We start from the raw sequence: 25,087 nt of genomic DNA on the forward strand, positions 1-25,087 counted from the left end.
GCACATGTAGGGTAGACAAAAGAACTTTTCCCCTTGACCATTGGCACAGATTTAAGACAAAGGGTGGAAGGTTCAGAAAGGATGTAATGAAAAACACTTTCCCCCAGAAGGTAGTGGGAACCTGGAACTCACTGCCTGTAAGTGTGGTACAGACCAGATACCCATATAACATTTAAGTAGTATTCAGATGTGCAAGTGCACTGTCAAGGCATACATGTTTATGGGCCAAATGCTAGAAAATGGGATTAGAATAGTTAGGTGTTCATTTTTGAATGGTGCAGACATGATGGGCCGAAGGGTCTTTACTGTAAATTTCTATGACTTTGACAAGATTAAATAAATGAATGCCCAAAATTTGGCTTCTAAGTAAATATCTTTGAGAATTTGTCAGATCTTGGAAGGATAACGTGCAGGAACTGAATTATACTGACCTTTACTGTTTCTTAGTTGTTATTGCTTACCAAAAAGAGCTATTTACTTGGCTAATGATCCAATGTTCTTTTCTTTCCTACTATCCCTTAAGAGATAAAAACTGGTTCAAAGCAGAAAAAAGTGAAGATCATTCATGAATTCCCTAACATTTAGAAAAAAGTGAAATTCCATCAACACTTATCCATTTCAGGGGGTTGAGATTCCTGTCCAAAGTCTTAATTTATTAAACCATAACCTACTGCTTTCTTCTACCATTATATTTTCATTAATTCAGTTTTATGTGTTTCTTTTGTCCCTGTTCAAATTACAATAAAGTAGAAATGCTAAAGGCGAGTTGAAATTGCATAACCGTGCATATGTGAAGGCAGGCTGGAGGACCACCACCTCATCTGAATTAAAATTTCATTTGATCATTTTACTCATTCACAAAATTGAAAAATGACCTATATCCATCTGACCAAGGTCAGTGTGTATAATTGACTTGAGTGACTAGAATGCAATGATGCCAATTTAAAGGATCTTCAGCACAGTATAAATGCTGCAAGTTTTGCTGATGGTCAGCCAGATAAAGCAGAGTAGCAGTTTAAACAAGCAATCCAACCCTCCAACTGATGTTGATATTAAATAGTCAAAAACTGATAACTTTCATTAATATCCCACTGGCATTTTATCAGACAAATGTTGACACCGAGTTGTATATCAGAACAAGTAACCAAAATTTTGGTCAAAGTGTTATGCTTCATGGAGTCCTTTAAAGGAGAAGAAACAGACAATGAGGAGGGTAGGGAGACATTTCAAGAGCACAGGACCTAGGCAGCTAAAGGCTACTGGCTATAATAAAGAATGGTCATCAGGCTAAAATTGGAGACAGTAGGACTAGGGAAGGTTACAGAGACATATTAATAAGAATTTTCAAACAAGGTGTTGCTAGAGCAATGCAGGTCACCAGACATGGAATAATGGATTATTTGGACTTGATGCATTGGAATGTAGACGCTGGTTTGTGTTTGGTTTATAGAGGATAAAGAACATGATGTAATGCAGGGATGAGGACTTCAGCGTTGGTTGGTTTGAGACAGTTGTGGAAGTGCACTATATTAGAGTTGGAAGTAGGTATACATGTTGGAGAGGACAATGCAGTCGTAACTTTAGTTAATTCCAAAACTGAAGCAAACAAGGGAGACTATCCCAAAACGCTGCTGGCAGTATCATGTTTTTTGCAGTGTTTAGTAAATTAATTTCAAAGTTGCATCCATAAAAATAGTGCTGCCATCACCTTACCGTACAGTAAAATTAAATAAAAGAATAAAACTCTGTAATACTCAAGTTTGGGATGTCAGTTTCAGTAGTACAATATAAATATAGAGCTTTTTCCCTATAACTGTTCTGATGCCAGCGACTACAAAGGTCTGTGTACCATTGAAGCAAACTTTACCACGTTTTCAGAAAATTCCTAAGCACTTTATATTCAAATATATGTTTTTGAAGAGAAGTGACTGTTACTATATGAGGAAATAATTGTTTGCCTTGGCTTTGCTCTGTTATAATCAAAACAAATAGGTAGTTGTAAATTTCCCCTCAAGGAATTTTCAGCTAAATAGTGCCAAGTTGGGTAATGGGGAGTTCGGGGAAGGTAGTAGAACAGTGAAAGGCAATTGAAAAGTTTGAAATATATGATGAAGAGATTTTTTTTCCAAACTAAATTCTACTTTGTTATATCTTGAATGTACAGAGATCTATAACCTTATTGTACAGCTAACACCACTATCCTGGGTCTCTTCAGAATTGGGCTTTGTTTAAAGTAGGGTCAGGGATAGGATATCTCATTTCACATCAGTGGGGAGATGATTATCTAACAAGGTTATCATGAATATGATTTTTCTTTAACCAGATCCATCTTTCGAATGAAGTGCTGCTGAAATTGGTCACAGTGACTGAAATTAACAAAAATGACATTGACATTGTTGGAGCAGCACAGTGGCTCAGTGATTAACACTGTTGCCTCATAGCACCAGGGACCCGGGTTTGATTCCTGTCACGGGCGACTGTCTGTGTGGAGTTTGCACATTCTCCCTGTGTCTGCATGGACTTACTCCAGCTGCTCCAGTTTCCTCCCACATTCCAAAGATGTGCAGGTCAGGTGAATTGGTCATGCTAAATTGCCCATTGTGTTAGGTGCATTAGCCAGAGGGAAATGAATCTGGGTGGGTTACTCTTCGGAGGGTTGGTGTGGACTTGCTGGGCCAAAGGACCTGTTTTCACACTGTAGAGAATCTAATCAAAAGTCAAATGACACCGGGTTATAGTCCAACAGGTTTGTTTGAAATCACAAGCTTTCTAAGCACTACCCCTTCATCAGGTGAAGTGCCTAACAAAGGGGCAGCGCTCTAAATGCTTGTGATTTCAAACAAACCTGTTGGACGACAACCTGGTGTCGTGTGACTTTTGACTTTGTCCTCCGCAGTCTAACACTGGCACCTCCCACATCATGACATTGATATTGACATTGATCTAACTCACAGTTCATTGAAATTGAAAATTACCATTATTATTCTTAGTAGAGTTAATCATTGAAGAAATTGTTTCACCATCTTATTTGACTCTGTGTCTCGATGCGAAGAGCATTTGTAGTAAGGTGGATGAATTAACTGCATGAACAGTTATTAATGGATATGATGTAATTGGGATCGCAGAGACCTGGCTCCAGGGTGACCACGGATGGGAGCTCAACGTCCAAGGTTATTAAATTTTCAGGAAAGACAGACAAAAAGGAAAGGGAGGTGCAGGTAGGATTGCTGGTTAAGGAGGAGATTAAGACAATAGTAAGTGAGGTCATTAGCCTGGGCAATGTGGAATCAATATGGGTGGGGCTGCGGAGCACCAAAGGGAAAAAGACATTGGGAGTTTTATACAGACCACCAAACAGGAGTTGTGATGTTGGGGACTGTATCACCCTGGAAATTAGAGGTGCATGCAGTAAGTGTACAGCAGTTAGTATAGGTGACTTCAATCTACATGTTGATTGGACTAACCAAACTGGTAGCAATGCAATGGAGGAGGATTTCCTGGAATGTATGAGGGTTGGTTTCCTCAACCAAAATGCCGAAGAACCAACGAGAGAGCAAGCCAACCTAGTATTGGCTTGTGTGTGAGAGCCTTTGAGGAACAGTGACCACATTATGGTAGAATTCTTCATTAAGATGGAGAGTGACACAATTAAATCTGAAACTAGGGCCCTGAACTTAAATCTAACTTTGGTATAAGGCATAGATTGGCTTGGATAAATTGGGCAAGGGTAGTTAAGGGGTTGATGGTGGATAGGCAATGGCAGACATTTAAAAAAACACATGGATGAATTTCAGCAATTGTACATCTCTGACTGGCATAAGAGTAAAACAGGGATGGTGACTCAACCATGGGTAACAAGGGAAATCAGGAATAGTATTAAAACCAAAGGGAACGCATATAAATTGGCTAGAGAAAGCAGTAAACCTGAGGACAGGGAGAAATTTAAAATTCAGCAGAGGACAGTAAAATGTTTAATTTGGAAAGAGAAAACAGAATATGAAAGTAAGCTTGTGGAAAACATAAAAACTGACTGCAAAAGCTTCTACAGATATTGAGGTGCCGGTGTTGAACTGGGGTGGACAAAGTTTTTTTAAAAATCACACAACACCAGGTTATAGTCCAAAGGTTTATTTGGTGGGACAGGTGATTGAAGCTTTTGATGAAAAGCAGCACTTTGAAAGCTAGTGCCTCCAAATATACCTGTTGGTGTTGTGTGATTTGTAACTTTGTCTACAGGTATATGAAGAGAAGAAGACTGGTGAAGACAAATGTAGGTCCCTTGCAGTTAGGATCAGGTGAATTCATAATGAATAAAGAAGAGATAGCAGCCCAGCTAAACAAACACTTTGGACTTCTCTCCACTCATAATCTTCAGGAAATGCCAGAGGACAGAGGGTAAAGCACAAAGGAGTAACTGAAGGAAATCCTTATTAGTCAGTAAATGGTATTGGGAATATTGATAGGATTAAAATCGATAAATTCCAAGGGCCTAATGCTCTGCATCCCAGAGTACTTAAGGAAGTGGCCCTAAAAATAGCAGATGCAATGGTGATCATTTTCCAGCATTTTGTAGACTCTGGAAGAGTTCCAATGGACTGGAGGATGGCTAATATAACCCCACTTTTTTTTTAAAAAGGGGAGAGAGAAAAAATGAGGAATTATAGGCCGGTTAACCTGACATTGACGGTGGGGAAAATGCTGAACTCAATCATTAAGGATGTAATAACTGAGCATTTGGAAAGCAGCAACAGAATTGGTCCTAGTCAGCTTGGGATTCACTAAAGGGAAATCATGTTTGACAAATCCTCTGGAAACTTTTTGAGCATGTGACCAGTAGAGGAAACAATGGTGAATCAATAGTTATGTATCTGGACTTTCGAAAGGTTTTTGATAAAGTTCCACACAAGAGATTAGTAAGGAAAATTAAAGCTCATGGTATCAGAGGTAATGTATTGACATGGATAAAGAACTAGTTTGCAGACAGGAAACAGCATGGAATAAACAGGTCCTTTCCAGAGTGGCAGGCAGTGATGAGTGGGGTGCTAAAGGGTTCCGTGCTGGGACCTCAGCTGTTCATAATATACATTAACGATTTGGATAAAGGAATTAAATACCGTATCTCCAAATTTGCAGATGACACTCAGCTGGGTGGCAGTATGTGCTGTGAGGAGAATTTTAAGAGGCTGCAGGGTGACTTGGACAGACTGGCTAATTGACCAAATACTTGGCGAATGCAATTAAATGTGGATAAACAACAAGGGGTCACAGTCTAAGAGCAAGGGGCAAGCCATTCAGGACTGAGATGAGGAAGAACTTCTTCACTGAGAGTTGTGAACCTGTGGAATTCTTTCCCGCAGGAAGCTATTGGGCCTGTCCTTTAGATGTATTCAAGAGAGAGCTGGACATGGCCTTTTGCGGCTAAAGGAATCAAGGGGTGTGGGGAGAAGGCAGGAATAGGATATTGAGATTGAATGATGAGCCATGATCATATTGAATGGTGTACAGCCTTGAAGCCCCAAATGACCTACTCCTGCACCTATTTTCTATGATTCTATGTTTCTATGCTACCCCTTTATCAAAGCACGATTTGAGTATTTATAAAGCCATCTCTTGACAGTTGGGAAAGTAGTGTCTTGTTATTTCAAGTTGGTTGCTGAAGGACTATCTACATTGACAAGCCTTAACTCCAACATTGGCAATTTCAACATGGCCACAAAATATAAGTCAATGGTTTGGAAATACATAGGTCACTATTCTGTATTACATGAATGCAGCGTCTCGTCACTGTCAAAGTGTGAAAATTGTCACTTAATTTTCAGGAGGTTTAGATTGGGTTGGTTTCTTAGGCCCACATAATTTGGTTGTCCTGTCTCCGAATAGAGGTTCAGTATGGCTGCCATTCCCCATCAGAGTTAAAAATCACACATCACCAGATTATACTCCAACAGTTTAATTGGAAGCACTAGCTTTCGGAGCACTGCTCCTTCATCAGGAGGTTGTGTTGAAGGAGCGGCGCTCCAAAAGCTAGTGCTTCCAATTAAACCTGTTGGACTATAACCTGGTGTTGTGCGATTTTTAACTTTGTGCATCCCAGTCCAACACCGGCAACTCCAAATCATTCCCCATCAGGAAATTGAGTCTCTCAATATGAAGGAGGCATTTTACAACATAACTATTTTGTAAAGTCCCAAAATTGTAATGTTTTTAGAATTCATGTTCTGCTGGTTTCTAAAATGTTTTCGACCTTAAGTCTTATCATAATGTTAGCATGCCTTATCTTTCAAATTGATAGGATACTCAACTTCCTCAGGAAGAGATCATAGAATTGTTCAAAGACATAATTTTGTTGCGAGCTACACAATGTTTTCCTCTGCTTATCTACCATTTTACTTCCTCAGTCCAACTCTGTCTTCATACCTTTGTAATTGCATTTAATTAGGATGCTTGTTTGAGTTCCATGTTTCTCACTCTCAAACTGAATTTGAAATCCCTTCATGTTGTGATCATTTTTGCCTTGAGAGTCCTTTGCTATGAACATGTTAGTTAACCTTGCACCATTACAAATTAGCAGATATATAATAGCCCATTTTCTGATTGGTTCTATGAATTTTAGTAAGAAACAGCCCTGAAATATTCTATATGCTCATTCTCAAGGTTACCATTATGAATTTGATTTGTTTAATCTACAGGAAACTAAAAAATCCAAGAACTGTTGTCCATCTTTCTTATAAGCCCCCATTATTTCTTGATTTATGCTTTGTCCAAGAATGTACTGACAGAGTGCCACCATTAACTTTATTCTCTTGCTATTTTTCTTGTCTTCAGCCAAACTGATTTATATCTTGACGTAGGCCAAAATCATTCTTCAGAATTATATTTATATTATTCTTTACGAACAAAGCTACCCATTTCCTCCATCTTTTTGCTTTTCCTTCTGAAATTTCAAATACTCCTGAATATTCAGTTCCAAGCTTTGGTCAGCATCAAACCACGTCTCTGTCAGAATATCGTAGAATCCCTACAGTGTGGAAACACGCCATTTGGCCCAGCAAGTCCACACCGACCCTCCGAAGAGTATCCTACCCAGACCCATTCCCCTCCCCTATTACTCTACATTTCCCCTGACTAATGCACCTAGTCTACACATCCCTGAACATAATAGGCAATTTAGCATGGCCAATTCACCTAAGCTGCACATTCTTTGGAGTGTGGGAGGAAACTGGAGCAGCCCAAGGCTAGAATCGAACCATAGTCCCTGGCGCTGAGAGGCAGCAGTACTACCCACTGAGCCACCATGCCACCCATTATGCCTGTTTGTTTCTATTTGTGCCATCAATTAATCTATTTTGTTTCAAATGCTGCTCAGACAGAGAGCATTTAAATGTGGTTTGACTATTTTTCCCAACTAGTACCCTATTTACAGGTATCGCTGTTATTATGTTTGCATGCTCTGTCCTTTCCTGTTACCTTCTGGTTATCATTACCCATATTAGTACCTCCACTACAATTTTTAATGCACTTTACTTCCCATACCCACAATTTCATTCAAAGTTCTTTGTATAGCCCTCGTTATTTCATAAGCATAACTTTAATCCCAATATTGTTCAGGTGAAGGTGGTCTCATTGCAACCATCTTTTTCTTTCTACAGTACTGATGTCAGTGTCCCATGAGTTGAAATTCATTTCTTTCACCCAGTCTTTAAGCCAAACATTCAACTTTCAGATTGTATTTACCCTATGCCACTTTGCTGATGGTTCAAGTAATAACCTCAACTTTAATACCTTTCTTTGCTTTTTACTGAAGTCCCTGGGTGCTCAAGCTCCTCAAACAAAGTTACATCCTGAGTCCTACCTTTGTCATTGATGCCCACATTTACCACAAGATCTGGATCTTTTAATTTCCATTCCAAGGTTCTTGCTACCCCTGAGGAGCTGTCCTCAACCATGGCACTAAGCAGGCAACACAATACTGCTTGATAGACATATACTTTTAGCTGCAGAGAGCAGTATCATTTTTTGTTCCCAGTAGTGACTACAGTCCTTCTGTTTCCTATGCTAGAATGATCTCTTGAATCATAATGCTGTGGTAAGATTGCTCATCCACCCTTTTGTTCCTAATCTTGTCTACATGGGATGCAAGGAGATAAGTGTAGGGGCTGAGGTACCTCCAACATTGATTTCCTGTCAGCATCATTTGAACTCATAGAAAGCGGGCTATACCACCAGTGCTTTATCTGGAGGCTCACTGATGATGTTACCTAGAATGGTGACGAAACGTCAGAAAACAAACCTTCCACCTCAGCAAGCAATCTATATCCAGAACCTCAACCTGAGCTGCAAATCTTCTCAAAACGCACTAAGGGATAGGTATTTACCACAGGGCAAGAGTTCTAACTGGGGAAAGGGCAATTATGATGCAATTAGGCAAAATTTAGGGGGAAGAAAAACTGCAGGGGATGGGCACAATGAAAATGTGGAGATTATTCAAGGAATAGCTACTGCGTATCCCTGATAAGTATACACCCGTCAGACAGGGAAGAAGTGGTCGAGCAAGGGAGCCATGGTTAACTAAAGAAGTTGAATCTCTTGTCAAAAGGAAGAAGAAAACAACTTATGTTAGGATGATATGTGAAGGCTCAGTTAGGACACTTCAGAGTTACGTGTTAGCTAGGAAAGGCCGAAAGAGAGAGCTAAGAGTAGCCAAGTCGGGACATGAGAAGTCGTTGGCAGATAGAATCAAGGAAAACCCTAGAGCTTTCAAGAATAAAAGAATGACTAGAGTGAGATTAGGCCCAATCAAGGATAGTAGTGGGAAGTTGTACGTGAGTCAGAGGGGACGGGAAGTGCTAAATGAATATTTTTTGCTTAATGTTCCAGGATACAAATGCTACAGGAAGCACAGAAAGGGAGGCAAGAGAGATGGGGGATGGTGTTTTTGATAAGGGATAACATTACAGCTGTACTGAGGGAGGGTATTCCCAGAAATATATGCAGGGAAGTTATTTGGGTGGAACTGAGAAATAAGAAAGGGATGATCACCTTATTTGGATTGTATTATAGACCCCCCTAATAGCCTTAGGGAAATTGAGAAACAAATTTGTAAGGCGATCTCAGTTATCTGTAAGAATAATAGGGTGGTTATGGGAGGGGATTTTAACTTTCCAAACATAGACTGGGACTGCTATAGTGTTAAGGGTTTAGATGGAGAGGAACTTAAGTGTGTACAAGAAACATTTCTGCATCAGTATGTGGATGTACCTACTAGAGAAGGTGCACAACATGACCTACTCTTGGGAAATAAGGCAGAACAGGTGACTGAGGTGTCAGTGGGGGAGCACTTTGCGGCCAGCGACCATAATTCCATTAGTTTTAAAATAGTGATGGAAAAGGATAGACCAGATCTAAAAGTTGAAGTTCTAAAATGGGAAGCCTTCAGAAATGAGATAACGAGAGTGCAGAAACAGTATGTTCCTGTTAGAGTGAAAGGAAAAGCTGGTAAGTACAGGGAATGCTGGATGACTGAAGAAACTGAGGGTTTGTTTATGAAAAAGAAGGAAGCATATGTCAAGTATAGACAGGATAGATCAAGCGAATCCTTCGAAGAGTATAAAGGCAATAGGAGTATACTTAAGAGAGAAATTAGGAGGGCAAAAAGGGGACATGAGATAGCTTTGGCAAATAGAGTTAAGGAGAATCCAAAGGATTTTACAAATACATTAAGGACAAAAGGGTAACTAGGTACACGAGTATCTTGCATCAGTATTTACTGTGGAAAAGGACATGGGAGAGAGAGAATGTAGGGTAATAGATGGTGACATCTTAATAAATGTCCATATTACAGAGAGGAAGTGCTGGATGTCATGAAATGCATAAAAGTGGGTTAAATCCCCAGGACCTGATCAGGTGTACCCTAGAACTCTATGGGAAGCTAGAGAAGTGATTGCGGGGCATCTGGCTGAGATATTTGTATCATCGATAGTCACAGGTGAGGTGCCGGAAGACTGGAGATTGGCTAACATGGTGCCACTGTTTAAGAAAAGTGGTAAGGACAAGCCAGGGAACTAGAGACTGGTGGGCAAGTTGTTGGAGGGAATCCTGAGGGACAGGATGTATTTGGAAAGGCAAGGACTGATCAGGGATTGCCAACATGGCTTTGTGCGTGGGAAATCATGTCTCACAAACTTGATTGAGTTTTTTTTGAAGAAGTAACAAAGAGAATTGATGAGGGTAGAGCGGTAGATGTGATCTATATGGAGTTCAGTAAGGTGTTTGACAAGGTTCCCCATGGGAGTGTGATTAGCAAGGTTAGATCTCATGGAATACAGGGAGAACTAGCCATTTGGATACAGAACTGGCTCAAAACTGGAAGTGGTGGAGGGTTGTTTTTCAGACTGGAGGCCTGTGACCAGTGGAGTTCCACAAGGATCAGTGCTGGATCCACTACTTTTTATCATTTATATAAATGATTTGGATGTGAGCATAAGAGGTATAGTTAGTAAATTGCAGATGACACCAAAATTGGAGGTGTAGTAGATAGCGAAGAAGGTTACCTCAGATTACAACAGGATCTTGACCAGATGGGGCCAATGGGCTGAGAAGTGGCAGATGGAGTTTAATTTAAATAAATGTGAGGTGCTGCATTTTGGGAATTGTCATGGTAAGGTCCTAGGGAGTGATGCTGAACAAAGAGACCTTGGAGTGCAGGTTCATAGCTCCTTGAAAGTAGAGTTGCAGGTAGATAGGATAGTGAAGAAGGCGTTTGGTATGCTTTTCTTTACTGGTCAGAGTATTGAGTACAGGAGTTGAGTGGTCATGTTGCGGCTGTACAGGACATTGGTTAGGCCACTGTTGGAATATTGCACTTAATTCTGGTCTCCTTCCTATCGGAAAGTTGTTGTGAAACTTGAAAGGGTTCAGAAAAGATTTACAAGGATGTTGCCAGGGTTGGAGGATTTGAGCTATAGGGAGAAGTTGAATAGGCTGGGGCTGTTTTCCCTGGAGGAACAGAGGCTGAGGGGTGACCTTATGATTTTATAAACCTCTATGAGGGGCATGGGTTGGATAAATAGATGAGGTCTTTTCCCTGGAATGTGGGAGTCCAGGACTACAGGGCATAGGTTTAGGGTGAGAGGGGAAAGATATAAAAGAGACCTAAGGGGCAACGTTTTCACACTCAAGTTGGTATGTGTATGGAATGAGCTGCCAGAGGATGTGGTGGAGGCTAAATAGTTACAACATTTGAAAGGCATCTGGATGGGTATATGAATAAGAAGGATTTGTAGGAACTTGTAGGTCTGGCAGGTGGGACTAGATGAGATATCTGGTCTGCATGGACGAGTTGAACCGAAGGGTCTGTTTCCTTGCTGTACATCTCTGACTGTTTGACTGTATGACTTGAGGCTGTTTTCATTAGAGAAGAAGGTTGAGAGGTGACTTAATTGAGACATATAAGATAATCAGAGGGTTAGATAGGGTGGACAGTGAGAGCCTTTTTCCTTGGATAATGATGGCGAGCACGAGGAGACATAGCTTTAAATTGAGGGGTGATAGATATAGGACCAATGTCAGAGGTAGTTTCTCTCAGAGAGTAGTAAGGATGTGGAACGCCCTGCCTGCAACAGTAGTAGACTCGCCAGCTTTAAGGGCATTTAAATTGTCATTGGATTAACATTTGGATGAAAATGAAATAATGTAGGGTAGATAGGCTTCAGATTGGTTTCACAGGTCAGAGCAACATTGAGGGCCGAGGAGCCTGTACTCCATTGTAATGTTCTATCTTTCTATGAATCCGACAATGCTTTTAAATTTTCCACTTCCTCGATATTGATCATTGCACTTCTCACAGCCCATTTAAGCCAACTTTTCCGAATGTTCCCCACTGGCCTTACTCTGACTTTGCATGTTCTCTAGATTATATTCCTTCTGCAATCTGTCTCCAATTTTGCCTCGTTCATGAGACCCATGCCCTTCCTGCTCACTTCTATTCTGAAAATACTGTGAACCACTTATCTTTGTTCTTGAACCACATGATAGCTGAATATGTTAACAGTTCATTCTCCCAGGTACTGACCACTAACCGTGCCCACCCGTCAAAGTCCTTGTATGTGTGCCCATCTTTTCTATAATCCTGTGACTGAATCCTTCCAATCAATGTTCTAGCCTGGCAGCAGTTTAAATGAGCCCTTGTCAAAGGTGAAAATGCCATTCCTTGCAACTGCAACCATGATAGACTATTTTCTCACACCCTTCATGTCCAATTGGCAACCTTTGAGACAGCTGACTGCAAAATTCACCTCCATCATCCAGAAGAGTGGAGCTGTTTTAGCTTGGTTCCATTCTTACTCATTAAAGCATACCCAGGGAATCAAGTTGCTGTGACTTCTTTACCTGTTCCCACTTCATTGCGTGGAGTCTCATAAGGACCTAACCCCTAGCTCTTTTCTATTCCATATCTCCATGCTACTGCTCAACAATACCATCAAAAAACAAACATGTTCCACATGTAGGCCGATGCCACTCAGCTCATGGGAGTCTCAAAGTATGGGACTTTGAAACAAGGGGGCACTTATTTATACTGAGATGTGAAGGAATGTCTCCTGAGGATAGTGAATGTCTGGAAATCTCTCAAAGTTTTCAAAGAGGCGGCAGATAAATTTTTAAAATATCAGGGGGTTTCAGGTTATGAAAAGCTGGCGTGAAAGAGTTGATGTCAGTGGCAGATCAGCCATGATCTTAGAGAGGTTGAAAGGCCGGCTCCTTTTTTTATGTTCTTCCTCAGCTCGACCTCACCGCAGCGTCCTTGAGTCCCTCCATTTTCTCTGTCACGCTGCCTGATATCAGATATTCAATGAGCAGAAACCTCCAAGTATAATTTAGGAAAACTGAAGCTACTTTGTGTGATTCCTACCATAAATTATGTTCCTTAACCATCCCTGGCAAGACTCGAATTATCCTTCAAGTTATTCAACCTGAAATGCATTTGCAACCTCACATTCACACCAATGCCAAGTCTGCCAAATTTCACGTTCATAACATAAGTTGACTGATCTTGCCCACATTTATCTGTGTTGAACCCCTTAATCATATCTTTCTTTCCTCTAGACGTGATTCAGTCAGTGCTCTCCAGGCCAATCTTCCTTCTTCACCCGTACTTAAACTAGTCCTTATCCAAAAGCACCCTACTAGTAACTCACTCCAAATCCCATTCATCCCTATATTTGATTACCTTAATCCTTGCTTTCAAATTTCTCTGACCTTGTTCCTCCCCTCTCTGTATTCCCCAATAGCCTCAGGATCTTTGAGCAAGTCTGATTTTAATTGCTTCACCTTTGGATGTGCTTTTAAATGTATTGATTACAAACTTCTCCCTCAGTCTTTCCAACATCTAAGATGGTCCTGAAACCCTCCCCCTTTGATCAAACTTTTGGTCATCTGACCTCTCATTTCCTTTCCTGGCTTGGTGTCAAAAATATTTTTATTGATACCACTCTTTCTAGTTACCATAGGATATTTTACAACATAAAATTCTCTGTGTAAAGGTTTGATGTTTGTTGCAACTTGAATTAGACATGTTTCCCTGGAACAAGCAACAGTGGCAAAGATTTGAACCTCTTTAAATTTAATTCCTTGGTTTTGAATTCTCTAACTTGAAACAAAGTATTTGTAGCTAATTTTTGGGGTTTGGTAGAAGATACTTGAGTCTGTGTGAGTAATAGCTGGATGGGAACAAACAAGTTAGAAATGCAATCTAAGTATTTCGTCATCATCCTCCATGATCTAATCTTCATTCAGCCAATACTCTTGGATGTGAAAGAGGAGAAACAAAACATTGAGTCACAAATCTTTTTTTAACACCATTTTTAAACAGTTTAACATAACAAGCAGGATTCCATTTTCCAACATTCCAGTTATTGATCCATAACAATATTTCAGAAATGACTAGACCTAGCCAGATGTGGAAACAATGATTTTAACAGATTTTATCATCTAGCTCATACATTTTCCCTGAAGGGTATGTGTTATTTGTTTTTATCAAATTAAAAATTGTGCACATACCGTCCTGAAGGAAAATCAGGATGGTAAGAAAACTTTGCACATAATGACATTTAAAGTAACCTGGAGGTCGTTTGTCTTAAGCGGACTTGCTACATGCATTCTTTGTAAGAAGGTGGCGAATTCATTACATGGGCTGGATGTTTTCAGAGCCCTGCCATTTGAAAAGGCAGTGAGGAACACAGTACTATTGATTATGGCAGCTCAGTAGCCATTTAACGTGCCAATACAAGTTATTTGGCTGTAGATGAATAAATAGGGTGTTTCGTTTATTTGTGTGCACGTGTGTGTTATGGTTGGAGGAGAAACCCATGAAAGGAAAATAGACCCTCAACAGAGGTTCTTTTCTTCCCTTCCTCTACGGATTACCTTCCAAACTTTCTACATCACTCGAACATCCTTCAATCAGCCTTCTAGTTGGCCAATGACTGAGAACCTCAGCTGGGGTAAGATTGGGCAGGCTGGTCTCACCTTCAATTACCCCTGTCACATGAAGAATTGACAAGAAGGTTATCCTGAGAGTTTACAGTCCTCCACCGATAGCCATTGAGAAAATTCTTCCCATGCAGTATTGACCTCAATATCTTGACTGCGTAACTGTAAATTTGTCTTAAAGTTGAATTTTTACATATGGTCTTCAGAGTTATGGTCTTTTTTTTAACACATTGGCTAGGCCAGTGTTATTTAACCACATTGCTGTGGGTCTGGAATTACATATAGATGAGACTGAGTAAGGACGGTAGTTTCTTTCCCTAATGGACATTGGTGAACCAGATGAGCTTTTCCCAATGATCAACAGCTGTTTCACAGTCATCATTAGATTCTTAATTCCAGGATTTTATTGAATTCAAATTCTACCATCTGCCATAGCGGGATTCAGACCTGACTCTCTAGATTAACATTCGAGCTATAATACCAGTAGGCCATTGTTTTTCCAGTGAAGATAATTAACTCAGGGTAGGTATTGTTGGGGATTTTTTTCAGTTCTAACTCCGCTTAAGACAAACGACCTTCAGGTTACTTTAAATGTCATTACGTGCAAAGTTTTCTTACCGTCCTGATTTTCCTTCACACTAAAGTGGGCGGCACGGTGGCACAGTGGTTAGCACTGCTGCCTCGCAGCGCCAGAGACCCGGGTTCAATTCCCGACTCAGGCGACTGACTGTGTGGAGTTTGCACGTTCTCCCTGTGTCTGCGTGGGTTTCCTCCGGGTGCTCCGGTTTCCTCCCACAGTCCAAAGATGTGCAGGGTCAGGTGAATTGGCCATGCTAAATTGCCCGTAGTGTTAGGAAATGGGTAAATGTAGGGGTATGGGTGGGTTTCGCTTCGGCGGTTTGGTGTGGACTTGTTGGGCCGAAGGGCCTGTTTCCACACTGTAATCTAATCTAATCTAATCATAGATAATGGAAGGCCAATAGAAGGAAATGATTCAACATTATGCAAACCAACAAATGTGTTTATTTCTGTATTGTACATGGCTAATCAAGCAAATAAAATCATAACTTGCTCCTTTAATCATTTCGTCTCTTCATCCAAGTTGTTTAATGTATAAAAGAAGTAATTCTTATTACAAGGATTTATAATTACTTTTTGATGCTGCATCTGGTTTCACTTTCTTCCTAGCTTATTTAGGGTAGTTAATAGAATAAGTTAATAACTCTCCATTGCTCGAGGATGCGCTGGAATAGTCTGGGGCTGCAAATTTTCTATGACCACTGTGTGCTAAACACTATTATCCAATTGGAAGATACCTTTTACTGTGGAAACTTAATCTTGTGGATGAGCAATGTCAATACTTAGCTTCCTCGGGATATGTTATGTTGAGTGTTGAACATGATTCACCTGCCACTTATAACTTTCAGGTTCCAGTTGATTTTATCTTTATGAAAAAGTATTTTTCCAAGGTGTACACACTGTGTGGTCATGATAAAATTGTAATGTACAGTATGATTTAACTATATTTTTCTATAGAGTATATCAAAATAGCTAAAATTTAAACTAACAAGCATATATTTACACAGATATATTGATAAGGGAAGAAGTGTTACAGTAGGTCAGACATCTTATAAATAACTGCAGGAATGTAAAAGTAACTCATGATGTTAGCAGTATCAGTATTTTCGTATAATCTTTCTTTGAGTGCAATGGCAGTGCAGGTTGACCACGAATTAATTTGAATAAACCAGTTTGTGTATTATTTGATTGGCTTCACCGTTGTAACTTAGTTAAACTTGCCTACTATGGTAATGCAGATAATTAATAGAAAGGAGGGATGATAAGAGCTCTCTTCTGTGATACCTGGCTATGGCAGACCTCTACATTAATTTTAAAAAATGATATTGTGAACTATTGTTTGGTTTCAAGTGCTATATTTTGCTGCTATCATTAGCTTTCTCTTAGCGAGTTTTGAGAAGGTTGAGGTTTTGGATGTAGGTTTGCTCACTGAGCTGAAAGGTTTATTTCCAGACATTTCGTTACCTTACTAGGTAACATCTTCAGTGGACCTCATACGAATAGAAAGCAGGAATTTTCAGCATTGCTTCGCATGAGGTAATGAAATGTCTGGAAATGAACCTTTAAGCTCAGCTTTCTCTTTTTCTTTCTTCTATATGTTTGTGTCCCTTCTCTCACTTATTTTCTGTCTCACTATCTTTCCCTCTATATAGGTTTTATACCAGGTATGCAAAGAAACTCTCAAATATCTCAGTACGGTTCTCAGCATTCTGGTCCTCCGATTTCTCCGCATCCATCACCTGGAGGGCAAGTGCAACCTGGTACAGTCCCTTACCAGCAAAGCAATTCCAGCAGCACTTATGGTCCTCAAAGCGGGCAATATGGACCACAAGGTAATGTAAATAAATTTGAATTAAAAATAGTCAAAATCAACAGAAGCTGCTATAAAAATGTCTATGAATAATGACAAAATAAACATTTTAAGGTAACTCTTCAACTATTGAGAATTTCAGTCGAAAGCATCTTGCCAGATGTGGTATTTTGTACGCATACCAAAGTAGTTGTGCTCTAGGAAATCAATCTGCTTCAACTTTGGGTATTCCTTAAAGATATTTTATGCTGACACATAACTGACTGACTGAAACTGAGAAGCACACATATTATTGTGACTGATCATCATCGCAGCATGGCATTTTAAATATTCACTTTATTTTTATACTCATTAAATATAATCCTTCCATCTATAAGATATCAAACTTGGAAGGTAATGTGACCTTTTTATAGCATTCAAATGAACGAGACCTTTTTTCAGATTAATGGTTGACTAGTATACTTGCTGTATTTACTTTTTAATAGAAGCTTTACATGCTGTTTAGCCCTTGTTTAAATAAATCATTCAGCCTGGAAATGCTTCTTATAGAGCCAGTCCTGTGTGTAGTGTGCAGTATTTTGCGCACAAAATTTGGTGAATTTTTTAAAGTACAGAACCCATTACTAAATAATTAGAAAGGAGCTAACTTCTCATATTTATATTAATTTGTATTTGTAGTAAAATTAACCTGAAAATACAGGTAACTAGTTCATTGACACTAACATCTTGGATATAAATTAGAAGGGGGCATTGTGGCACAGTGGTTAGTACTGCTGCCTCTTAATGCCAGTGTTCCGGATTTGATTTTAACCTTGGGCGATTACCTGTGTGGAGTTTGCATATTCTCCCCGTGTCAGCGTGGGTTTCCGCCAGGTGCTCTGGTTTCTTTCCACAGTTCAAAGATGTGCAGGTTAGATGGATTAGCCATAGTAAACACTGGGTTATGGGGCTGGGGTGGTAATAAATTCCAGATGGTGGTTATGACCTTGAGGACATTACGAGAAAATCTGGTGGAAGCAGATTGACTCATAACTTTCAAATGACAATTGGAGTTAAACTTGAAAAGCAAAACATTTGTGAGGTAATCAAGGAAGGATAGGGCACCGGGACTAATTGGATAGCTGTTCCAAAGACACAGATATTTGTGGTACAAATGACCTCCATCTGTGCTATTTGGTTCCATGAAGAAAAGCTGCGGACATGCCAGTGAAAACTGACCAGAAATTATAAATGGATATACCATGCAGCAAGAGGTTCTTTAAATCTATAAAAATGAAGAGTGAGTCCAAAAATGACATAGTCCAAGAATCCTTAGATTCTGGAAAAGCCCCAGAGGATTGGAAAACTGCCAATGCAGCATCCTGATTTAGAAAGGCAAAGAGATTTTTTAAAAACAGGTAACTAAAGGCCAGTTGCCTTAACATTTGTCCTTGGGAAAATGTTAGAATCTGATTATAAAGGATTGAATTGCAGAGTATTTAGGGATGATAATAAAATCAAGTGGAATGGGTGAGGTTTCTCAAAGGGGAAGACTTGCCTGACAAATTTAGGATGCACAAAGGAAAAGCTATGGATGTGATATATTTGGATTTTCAGAAGGTATTTGATAAGATACCATATGTAATGCTACTTAATAAAATAAGCGCCCAAGATGTTAGAGGTAGTATATTAGCTTTCTAATAAAAGAGTCGAGATAAAGGGGACATTTTTCAAGATGGCAACCTGTGACTAGTGGAGTGCCACAAGGCTGGAACCACAATTATTTAAAATATACCTTAATGTTTTGGATGAGGAAAATGAATGTACTGTAGCCAGGTTTGTGGGTGGCACAAAAATAGATGGAATGGGAAGCGATGATGATGGAATGAAGAGAGTGCAGAGGTGTACAAACAATTAAACCAATTGGACAAAAATCGAGCAGATAGAATATAATGTTAGGAGATGTGAAATAATGCGCTTTTGGCAGGAAGAATTGAGGAGCTGAATATTGTTTAAATGGAGAAAGACTTCAGAACACTACACCACAGAGATTTGGCAGTTCTCATGCATAAATCACTAAAAACTATCATGTAAGAACAGCAGACAATATGAAAGACAAATGTTTTATTGGTCTGTATTTCAAAGGGAATGGAGTATAAGTATAGAGAGGTCTTGCTAAAACTATAGAAGGCACTATTCAGACCACAGTTGGAACATTCTGACTAGTTTGGGTTCCTTAACTGAAAAAAAAAACAGATTGTGTGTTGACATAGTCCATGGAAGGTTCGCGAGGTTGATCCCAGGTATGCAGGTACTGCCTTATGAGGAGGGCTTGAGTAGGTTAGGCCTGTACGTATTCGAGTTTGGAAGAATGAACAGTGATCTTTTTCAAGCACACAGATTCCTAAGGGGCTTGACAGGTTGTTTCCCCATGTGGGAGAGCCTAGGACCAGAGGACATAATCTCAGAATAAGGGATCTCACATTTAAGAAAGAGATGAGGAGAAATTAATTCTCTCAGAAGGTAGTGAATCTGTGGAATACTTCACTACAGAGGCTGTTGAGACTGGGTTATTAATTATATTCAGAGTGGAGATAGATTTCTAATCAGTCAGGGAATTGAGGGTAATAGGGAATGACGGGAAAGTGGAGTTAAGGATTATCAGTTCAGCCGTGAGCTCATTGAATGGCAGAACGGACTTGATGGGCTGAATGGCTGACCTCTGTTCCTATGTTTTATGGTCTTAAGCTCAACCACATTGAAGTAGTTCCATGACCCACAGTTAAATTGAAAGTGCAGCAGCACTCAAGGTTCTTGCAATAAATTCTGTACAGCTTTTTGTACTGAAAATTGAAGGGATTTGTGCTAATCATCTCTGGAAAAAATCATGTTGATCTGTGAATTTGGATTAATAATATATATTATGTCATTGATACAGAGGGACTCTTGGAGCCCTGACACCAACTGTTGTCCACTCCCCCTTTGGCATTCCACAAAGAATTTACTGTTGTCTTTATCCTTTTCCTCCCTCACCAATTCCTCCTGATGCTGACATAGCTCCGGGAGTAGTAATTTTGCTGTACAGTGAGTGAATTTCTGATAGGCCAAATGCATCACAAGAATTCCTGTGCATGGCAGTCAGCAAATTTCTATTCCACAAGACAGCTAAAACATCAAATACAAGTGGCAATGGGCAGAACAATAAGCAACGTAGATTCTGATTCATTGTCAAACTAACATTGATGTCGTAGTAAATGAGTAAAAACTTGAGAAAAGATGTAAATGCAAAGTTGTTTTTCTAAACCTTTGTGTGTGAAGGTAATAAAATGTTTTTTGCAGAAAATTAGTTAGTAGAATAACATTAAGCTATCATTTAATTCAAGCTTGGTGTCTGATTTTTTTTAAAATTTACAATAGCATTCAAAAGAATTAGTTACAATGCAGGGTCTGCAAATCATCCAAGACAATAACCAAGTAAGGTTCTAGCTGTTGAAACTAAACATGTGAACTGGGTATATTTCAGAAGCTAGCAGTGCAGTTTCTTCCATTGATTCAGAAAGCTAGGCAAAACTTTTTGTTTAGCAGAAATACTATCTTGTAACCAAAGGAAGCCTTTTATCGATGCAAACATTCCCTAGATGTCAAATTTTAAAGGTATTGCTTTACCTCAATTTTTGCTTGCTAAACTGATAATCCTATTAAGAGTGGAGATTGATTATACACAATGGAAGAAAGAATCTAGGATACTTCGGGTTTTTATTTTGTGTGCAGCACTTTTTGCAAGCCATCTGAGTTACTATCCGTCATGAACACTAGATTACTTAATGATGGAAGAGAGATCTTTAGTTCTGATTTTGTAATGAATGGCTAAAGGGACAGCAAAGTTTTTCTGTGCAACATATGGATGTGATCTCTTTTGTACCATCACATAGGTTCTCTTTTAAAGGTCATTGTTTCATTTGTCTGTTGTTTTCTTCTGAAGATACATTGATCTCTGACTTTTGAGTACAGTATCCCATACACTTCAATGATACACACATCATATGCTATTTTACTGTTAGATGGAGCAAAGCTCACTTATTTCCTGGAGAACATACTTTACTGAAGGAGCCCATCATTTGTTGCCACACTCCATGAAATCCCACACCAAGGCAGAATTTGCAGAGACAAAATAACTTTATGTTCACCAGCTACTCAGGTCTTAATCTTTTAAAAATGTTTAAATGATAATGAGCCATAGGCATTTGAACTGCACTGTAACTGAGTTGTAGGCACACCACAGTATAAACAAAACTGCATTAAGAAAATTATTTCTAGGTAAGCTCTTTCTTCATGCTATTTCATGCCTCTTGCTGCCCCTACACTATTGTTGCATATCTACTAATCACTTTCCACCACTGTGCTAGGTGAGATACACTTACACTTCATAAAGAGTGGAAGTCATGGACAAAACACACTATTCCATTTATAATCAATTTCCCCTTTCAGTTCCTTTACCACCATAAGTTTTATAAATCTTTCGTAAAGTTACTGACGCTTGCAGTTCCATGCAGGCTGACAACCATTTGATTTCTCACCTAATTTACATCATGCTTAGACAGTAAATATAAACAGCTTACTGTGAAAGGTATTCCCACAAAAATATATATTATCCATACATGTTCAATGTTCATCAGAAGTCAGTGGATGGCAAACCAGAGCAGAAATTTTTAAATTCTACCCCCCCTCCCCCCTTCCATTCCTACCTCGGGCGACTGTGTGGAGTTTGCGCATTCTCCTTGTGTCTGCATGGGTTTCCTCTGGGTGCTCCAGTTTCCTCCCACAGTCCAAAGATGTGCAAGTTAGGTGAATTGGTCATACTAAATTGCCCATAGTGTTTAGTGCATTCGTCAGGGGTAAATGTAGGGGCATGGGTTACTCTTCAGAGGGTTGGTGTGGACTTGTTGGGCCAAATGGCCTGTTTCCACACTGTAGTTAATCTAATTTAATCGAAGAAAAGCCTAATCAGTGCATGTTCATAGGCACAGACCAGGATTTGAATGTCAAATGTTGCTGCTTTGTAAGCTTAAATTGTGTACTGTCCATGATTTTTCATATTAGACGTCCAGCCAATTTGAATAAACATCTAACTTGAAAATTCTTGAAGACAAAATTAAACATAAAAGTATTTAAATAATTTGGACAAATGTTGAAAAAAATTCCAGGATTTGCATGACCAGGTCAATTAATGAAATTTTACTGTTGAGATTTAAATCTGTTTTGTTTATTCATGATCTCCTCAGTAAAATATAGCTTGGGGAATATTGATGGAAAACTCTTCTATGCAATGTACAAAGTTTATTCTGGCACCAAGAAGGACTGATAGCATTGCTAAAATGGCTCATTTTTACAATTGTATTATTGTACAATACATTTACACTAATTTGGTATCAGGGTTGAGGATCTGCAGTTATGTGGAGGGAGGAGAAGCTAATGATTTCCTTAAAGCAAAGAAAGTTAATGGGAGATTTGATAAAGTTGTTCAAAGTTAAAGTGCATTATTTAGCAGATAGGGATAAACTATGTTCTCTGGCAGGGGGCCAGTAACCACAGGGCACATTATTATTATCTAGAATGTAATTTCTGAAAGGGTGGTGAAAGTCTATTCAATAATGCTTTCAAAAGAGTGTTAAATGAATACTTAACAAAGGCAATATTTTAAAGGTTATGGGAAAGCAGCAGGAAAACCATGCCATTTGAAAAAGATAATTCAAACGATATGTATCAAATGCCTGCCTTCTACTGGATGATTCAATATTTTAAAGCTTCAGAATTTCCAAAACTAGGAATACAGGAATGTTGAGCTAAACCGGAGTTGTTACTGCCATGACATTAAGCTCCCAAAATTATCTCCTTTGCTGTTCAATAGTCAACAGTTATATTGCAGTTATTAAAATGTATAAGCTAAGAAATTATGTAAGTATGAAATATTTTCAATTAGGTATCAGCTTTGGCTCAAAGAGGAAGCGCTTAAGCTCAAGAGGTTTGTAGATTCAAGACCCGCTCCAGAAACTTATGAAACTCAGCTATCACTCCAGTACAGTGTTAAGGGAGTGCTGCATTGTCAGAGATGCAATATTTGCAATGAAACATTCATTCAAGGTCCCCTCAGATGAACATAAAAGATTATTTGGTATTATTGAAAGAGCAAGAGCATTCTTAATTTTTATCTCTCAGATAATATCACCAAAGTAAATTATCTGGTCATTTATCTTGTTTGCAACACCTTGCTGTGCAAATTGCTGTATTTCCCTACATCACAGTAGTTATTGCAATTCAAAAGTACTTCATTGACTCTTTTATTCTTTGCGTTTGTAAAAGATATTTTGTAATTCATTGTCTTCAAATTATTTTGTGTATATTTTTCTATATTGCCAAAGCAGGAAAAATTGATTTGATTTTAACTTGAAATAATTTCCCTTAAAGCAGAATGATTTATACCTACCTATTGTTTATTCTCAGTTTGGGAAGTCCTAAGTAATCACATCCTAGCAGTAGTTCTGAGGTCTGTTATTGTGTTTGATCTGCAAGATCACAAAAACAGCACCTGCTTAGAATTTTAGTTAAATCATTATCTTTAATCGGTGTTATCTTCAAGATCAGTAGAGCTCAGCTGTGCACCTTAATCAGTTTTAAATTGGCGCCATATCTGTGTCATTATCACATTGTTTGAATGGTTGAATATGGCTTGAATGCCTTACAATGGCATAACAAGACCCTGAGAGGAATGAAGTTGACATTTTTTAACCTTCCAAATTATACTATGATGTTCTATGATGGATTTTGTTCATTGATATCAAGCATGTGAACTTGCCTAACTCTCACTTCCTGTGTTTCTTCATCTGTGACTAATGTCACTTCCAAATTATCTTCTAATTCTGTTATTTTGCAAAAAACCTGCCTCTTGTGGACACAATTAGCAAAACTCAGCTACAAAGTAATTACCTACTCTGTCCAATTCCTTGTCTCCAAGGTGCCACTGTGAATGTTGCAGGAAACGCAGGGGAGAATTGTGGCAAACTCAAATAGAGATGTGTTGAAAAGGATAGTTAGAACATTAGTGAGGATCAAGTATAAATTTAGAAAGGAGGAAAAATTAATTCCAGATTTTCTGACCTGTCTTTTTGCTGCCTCTCATTCATTTGAATCTGACAAGAGGACAGTGGGAGAACATTTTTAATAATTTGGCAGCTGAGTTATGAAGAAGATTATGCCATGGCCCTTGTGTTTATTGTGGATTCTCCTGGAGCAGGTTGTGCCATGCCAGTTAAAAGAAATGGCAGCACTCATGGATCGGAAGGAAAGGACAGGGGCACTGTCGGTCTCGATGTAGTAAAGATCGTCGACGGAAACCCTGGAGGTAAGAACCTGAACAGGAAAAGAAAGGAGTTGAACAGTTGGGAAAAATAGAATGCAGAGCAGGAGGGGGAGGAAGGACACAAACTGAGTAAAGCAAATAAGTTAGAGCATGTTGAAAATGCGAAATAAAAAATGGGGAGGTTGGGGAACAACCTAAGGACTGGAACTAACTTAAAATTATAATTATGAAGCAATTCCATTATTCAGTTAATCTTAGTATGCTAACATACGATTTGCAACTATGAGTTAGATATTTTATACAGTGGCTACCTCAGTTCTGCCTGTTGAAAACTACTGAAAAATGCAGTCTTAAAAAAACAATTTTTTCAGGAATGATACATCAGATCCCTCTTGGTGGACTATGAGAGGCAGCAAATAAAATGCAGGACCCTAGCCAAAAAAGCTTTTGCATAAATAATTGGTAGGTATGCCGTCTGTTACTCTGCATTCGGAAGGCCTTAAGTCAAATTACTTGATGGTTCACTTTTCCAGCCTTGAAATTGAACTATGTTATGATGAATTCAAATTATTAGATGATTCGGTTTTTGAGTGCAGAAATTGCTATTGGATATTCTGATTGAATTGTTGCTAAATGGCAAAACCAAATTTTCTAGTGTAAATCTCAGTTGGGGAAGAATTTTACAGTGTAAATTCTCCTTATTGCAGTTGCTTTCAATTAATTCGTCATATTAACCATATTTGTTTGCAATTGCATTTTAGTGTATATGGTGAAGAATTGAGTTGACACTGCACAAATTCACATCACATCAGTCACTTGAGCATCATTTATATGATCGTTTTAATTTGGAGTCCAACAACTTGAACCTGGTTCCT

General features: G+C 39.0%; 1 protein-coding gene across 16 annotated transcripts in view; it reads left to right on the top strand.

Moving 5' to 3' along the window:
- The window catches only part of arid1b (AT-rich interaction domain 1B), a 620,676-nt gene that overhangs the window by 428,297 nt on the left and 167,292 nt on the right, over positions 1–25,087 (top strand). For 9 of the 16 annotated variants that reach the window (XM_087991455.1, XM_087991461.1, XM_087991456.1 and 6 more), the window contains 2 exons: positions 16,719–16,898; positions 24,147–24,254. The exons of 2 other annotated variants lie outside the window; for them this stretch is intronic. In XM_087991455.1, the coding sequence (XP_087847581.1) occupies positions 16,719–16,898; positions 24,147–24,254 (288 nt within the window). The remainder of the gene's footprint in view (positions 1–16,718; positions 16,899–24,146; positions 24,255–25,087) is intronic. 5 more of the 16 variants (XM_087991458.1, XM_087991460.1, XM_087991463.1 and 2 more) reach the window with 1 other exon arrangement.

This window comes from Chiloscyllium plagiosum, unplaced genomic scaffold (genome assembly GCF_037043375.1).
Source record: "Chiloscyllium plagiosum isolate Xiang-an unplaced genomic scaffold, Cpla_swu_hap1 HiC_scaffold_10, whole genome shotgun sequence".
In the NCBI taxonomy this organism is placed as follows: Eukaryota; Metazoa; Chordata; class Chondrichthyes; order Orectolobiformes; family Hemiscylliidae; genus Chiloscyllium; species Chiloscyllium plagiosum.